Raw genomic sequence first — 5,126 nt, forward strand, 5'->3', positions numbered from 1 at the left:
CTTGACCACCTAGAGATAGACCTAGATTGATCTTCCCTGGGACTGTTTCAACTGAGCCCTAGTGTTGTCACTTTATACTTAGATGTGTGGCAAGGTGTCTGTCAGTGTCTAGCCATCTCTCTCCCTCTTTGTTTTATCCATTTTTTGTGTCTCTTTATTGGACAAGAGATACACTGGGTAACCATTACTTGGTGCATTCTTTCTTAGTTGCTGGCGTAACAAATTACCGCCAATAATTTTGGAGCATGGGAATGTATGGTGACAGGGTGGATCATTCCAGGAAGGCTCCATCCAGGTGGAAACTATGTCTCTGATCCATTGTACCAGAAAATAAATAAATAAATAAATAAAATCTCATTCCCCACTCTTGGGAGGAAAGTATCCATCAGAAAAACCAGATGTTGTTACACAGGAAGTACATGCAGGTCGCATAAGGCCAAGGAAAAGCTGTCCTGGCTGTGGTGCTTTCCTCAACATGATGGGATGAACATTAATGCCACATAATCACGGCATTTCTGACATAGGAGCAGTTCATTGGCTTTGGCTGTAACACCAAAATTATAGCACCCGTAAATCCAAATGCAGGAAACTATTCAACTGCAATTACGGAGAAGACTATTGAGTTACACATATGCAAAAAAGTAGATTCAACATAGGAACCATGATTCTGTAGTGTGCCACACCCGTGGCTGAGAGTATATAAACACCCCAGTCCAGAGATGAAATTCAAACACAGAATCTTCTGTCAGTCAGCTGAACTCACATCTCCTGCCAACATGTCCCACAGCTGCTGCTCTGGAAACTTCTCCTCCCGCTCCTTTGGGGGATACCTGCGCTACCCCAGCTCCTCCTGTGGCTCATTGTACCCCAGCAACCTGGTCTACCGCACTGACGTCTGTTCTCCCAGCACCTGCCAGGTGGGCTCCTCCCTCCATACTGGCTGTCAGGAGACGTGCTGTGAACCTACCAGCTGCCAGACATCGTGTGTGGTGTCCAGCCCCTGCCAGACATCCTGCTACCTCCCGAGGACCTCCATGCTCTGCAGTCCCTGGTGGACTGCTTACCCTGGGTCTGTGGGCCTTGGGTCCAGAAGCTGCTACTCCCTGGACTATGGAACCAGAAGCTGCTATTCACTGGGTTGTAGATCCCAGGGTTTCAGACCCCTGGGTTTTAGAGTCTGTGGCTTCCCTTCCCTGAGTTATGGATCCAGATTCTGCTGCCCAACCTACTTCACCTCTAGGAGCTGCCAGTCATCGTATTACAGGCCAGCCTGTGGCTCTGGCTTCTATAGATTAATTTGTTGAGGGTCTGGGTGCTTTTGAGTATTGACCTCAAAGTCTCTACTCAGTATAGCCATTGTTTTCATTTCCAAAAATTACTAAAGTTCTTTTATTTCTAAACCTTCAGTTTCTTGCTGCACTGACTTTTGGCTGACTCTGAACTCAATTAGTAATATCAAATTAAGACCTAAATTCTGTACTATTAATAGAATGTATACTATTGGATTTTTACTGAAAAGCAATTGAAAGTGAAAATTTTAATCTAATAAATTGTTGTAATCTGGCATTCAAATATATTGTTCATCTCATTTTTATTATTATCATTTGCCTATAGTTTTTGTATTTTATGGATTTGGGAGATTATGATAAAGATCAGTATGACTCTGAGACTGGGTTTGGGCACATACAGTATGATAGATTTGAGCAAATTTCTGTTGATTTTGGATATGTTTCCTGTGGGGAGTATTCATTTCCTGGAGGTCCATATTTTGCATGTCTCAATGTCAGTGACACTTGCCTGAGAATAAAGGTCATGTATTTTTGCTGATAAAGGGAAACAAGTAAATTGGTACATAAACTAGAAATGAGACAACAAGAATATGATATAATTTATAAGGTGAGGTTACACATCAATAAACACATACCTCAAAGTCTAGCATCTGAGTGTGGATTTTCAGCAGAAAAAAGATGAGCCTTAACTCCCAGAACAGAGGCTATGTATGCTCTTTGTTGATTAGTCTAAATGCCCTGATCCCGACCTGCCATAGGTGAAATGTTCCTAAGCCTTACCAAAAAACACATGCAAGGTTTGAAATGATCTTAGGTGGTGATAGCTGGGTTAAGGAAGTATGTATAACCTCCTGATGCTTCTCCAAGTTTCAACCTTTCAAGCTAAGAGCAGCATATCTGAGCAGCATTAAACAAACATTTATGTTGATTAGTCTCAGCCTTGATCTTTGTCTCCCCAAAATAGAACTGAGGTCAAGAACTTGGGTGCAGGTGGTTTACTTGGTACAAGATCCCAGGGAGTGGGTTTGGGAAATCATGGAAGGTTAGAGAATCAGAGAGGAAAATCTCATAAATGACCATATTTCTGTAATTAATATTATAGTGGGCAATGGGGACTCAATCCTTCTGGGCCCTTTTAGGAACATATAGAATAACTCTCAGAATAATTTAACCCAGGATCTGACCAATAGATACTGCAGAAGCATGTATCTATCATCTGTGGTCTCTCTCATTGGTTCAGTGTTGTCCCAGATATATGTTAACTTCACTAACTTCACTGTGCAAAGGAGGATTCACATAGGCTCCATTTGTTTTCCCGGCTGTGACCTCAGAGAAGCTCAGATAGAGAATGAAAGAAATGCTGTGTTTGGGAGGACAAACTGTCTATGCAAAGAGAGTTGAGGTCTGTGTGAAATTGTTCACCATAGCTGTGCCTGGGATCTGCCATGAGAGAATGAGGATATAAGGGAGGCCACAAGAGGTATCAGATATACCACTTTCATTTAATGCTCAAACATCCCTGTGAGAAAGATAAACATTATGTCTTATAGACCTTTCCAGACATAAGGGAATAAAAGCTCAAAAGGATTAGAAGCTTGCCAAAGTTTATAAATCAAAGATCTTATAGAATCTGACCTCTTGAATCTATCTTTTATTATTATTTCTGGATTTTCTTTTTTAATATGCAACTCTTTGCTTAACCAAAGAGTACTCAAGTACCTCTGGTACTACAGAAATTTCTTTATATGAATAGGCTTCAACCCCAACAGGATCTCATTTCATTAGCCTGATGAGTAGTATCCAGAATAAAGAGTAGGAATGAAACAAATTTAGAAGAGTGTGAAGGAAGGGTGAATTAATTTCATTTGAAAATATTTATATTAACTATAATACCTAATACAAGACTGAGAGAGAAATATTTGATTACCTTTCAGGATGAGATCACTGGAAATCCTGAGTGCTGTGACAAATCCTATATTTTCACTTTAATTATTATTATTAGTGTCACATCATGATATTCCCTTCCACAATACCTAACACTATGAACAAAAATAATTCTTTAAAAAAACCCTCTCACATCTCACTTGGTATATTCAAGTTCAATATCAGAACCACAAATTAGAGATGCTCAGCTTCTTATTAATTTTTTTTTAAAATAAAGTAGAGTATAAGGACGATTCTTATGTAACTTGACAGATTTTTAATTTCCCTTCAAACTCCCCCACAGCAACACTGTCACTCTAGAAGCTTTTCCCTGATAAAAAAAAATAAAATAAAATAAAAAAATAAAAAAATAAAAAAAGCTTTAAAGAAAAAAGTAAAATTGCCAAACTTGTGACATCTTCCAGAAACTATAACTGCACTCACATCTTGGTGATTCAGGTTGAAAGAGTGGAGGCAACCTGAATAAAATCATGGGAAAGTCTGTAAGTAGAGAAAAGGAGTACTATTTGCACAGAAGTAGCATAAGTGTGTGTGTTGGGGGGTGGGGTGGGGGTGGGGGGAAGATTTAGAATCCAGCATTGCAGAATGAATAGTGGCCCAACCAAGAACAGAAGAAAATCCCTAGGATGTGCTTTGTTATGTAAAATAACATATAACAGTCTAAACACCAGCAACACAAAGGCACAAGGATAATAACACAACAGAGTTGATTGATGAGGTAAGAAAAACATTGCTTGCCAAACTAACCTACTATGGGTATAAACATGACTGCTTTTAAAGTTTTAAAACTACTGCCTCCACTTTAATTAGCAGAATATTGCAGCTTGTGTGGATATGATTATGAGTTATTTGTTTATAATACTTACAACGGTATTTCTTCTCCATAGAAATCTTACTTGTCTTTGCCATGATATTGTCCTTCATCAGATTTCTATTTTTTGCTATTTCTGAGGCAACTAAGAATTTTATCTTCAATGTTAACTTCTTGAAATCACTTTACATCAACATTGTCAAATAGAACATTATGAACTTTCACTAGCCTTACTTGGTTTCTCCGTACTGTGTTGGGGAGAAGAACAATTCACTTCTACTCTTGAGTTTCTGTGGCTGGTCTAACAATCAAATGGATATAACATAGATGGAAAGGAATAAGACAAAAGTTGAATAACTTACATAATTTATGTATATAAGAGAGAGTAACCCCTTGAAATGGCCAAAGCCATCAACTTAAATACCATCTTCAGCTAAAGACAAAGGTACATGTTGGTAGTAGGGAGTCAGTTATGGAGATGACCAGGAAAAGCTCAATAAACAAGGCTAAGGTTGTTATGCAGATTGAGGGCCTCACATTCTCCACTGACAAAAGAGTTTCTAGATTGCTGAGTCCTTGCCCTTTTCCTGACACAGGGTGGGAGACACTCTTACATTAGGTTTCCCTTGTGAATATAATGTCTCTTATAAAAGGGTAATTTCTACTCAATTTTCAGATCTTTTGTGTCTGTATTTCTTAAAAATAACCAACTTAAAATAATTGATGGGACAGGAAGCAAATTTTGAGGTGGCATATTTTTCTCCCCTTCAAATGGATGAAGAAATCGAACCATTACTAGAATTAGTTCATTTTCATGTGAAGCATTTGACAATATTCACATAAAACTGCCTTCATCTAATCCTTATTGAAGTTATCCTGCTGCTAATGGACTGCACATCAACAACTATTGTTTTTAGGTGTGTGCTGGTTTTGCATGCACAGGAAAACTTAGGGTTTAGCATGAGTGAAAATCATTTAGAATAGTTATTTGACCTAAATGAAAATGTACGCATCCAAGTGATCTATTGCATCTTTTGCAACTGCTAATGATAAATCATCATCTTTGGAAGCAACTGGTGATA

General features: G+C 38.5%; 1 protein-coding gene across 1 annotated transcript; it reads left to right on the forward strand.

Moving 5' to 3' along the window:
- Positions 1-755: 755 nt before the first annotated feature.
- LOC100686441 (keratin-associated protein 13-1-like) lies at positions 756-1,304 on the forward strand. The gene has a single exon (XM_038581729.1). The coding sequence runs from the start codon at positions 777-779 to the stop codon at positions 1,302-1,304; it is 528 nt and encodes a 175-aa protein (XP_038437657.1). The 5' UTR covers positions 756-776.
- The last annotated feature ends 3,822 nt before the right edge of the window (positions 1,305-5,126 follow it).

This window comes from Canis lupus, chromosome 31 (assembly GCF_011100685.1).
Source record: "Canis lupus familiaris isolate Mischka breed German Shepherd chromosome 31, alternate assembly UU_Cfam_GSD_1.0, whole genome shotgun sequence".
NCBI classification, from domain to species: domain Eukaryota; kingdom Metazoa; phylum Chordata; class Mammalia; order Carnivora; family Canidae; genus Canis; species Canis lupus.

Bases quoted from the DNA above. Each gene is read 5' to 3' on its own strand.
- LOC100686441 (XM_038581729.1), top strand. From the start codon at position 777: ATGTCCCACAGCTGCTGCTCTGGAAACTTCTCCTCCCGCTCCTTTGGG.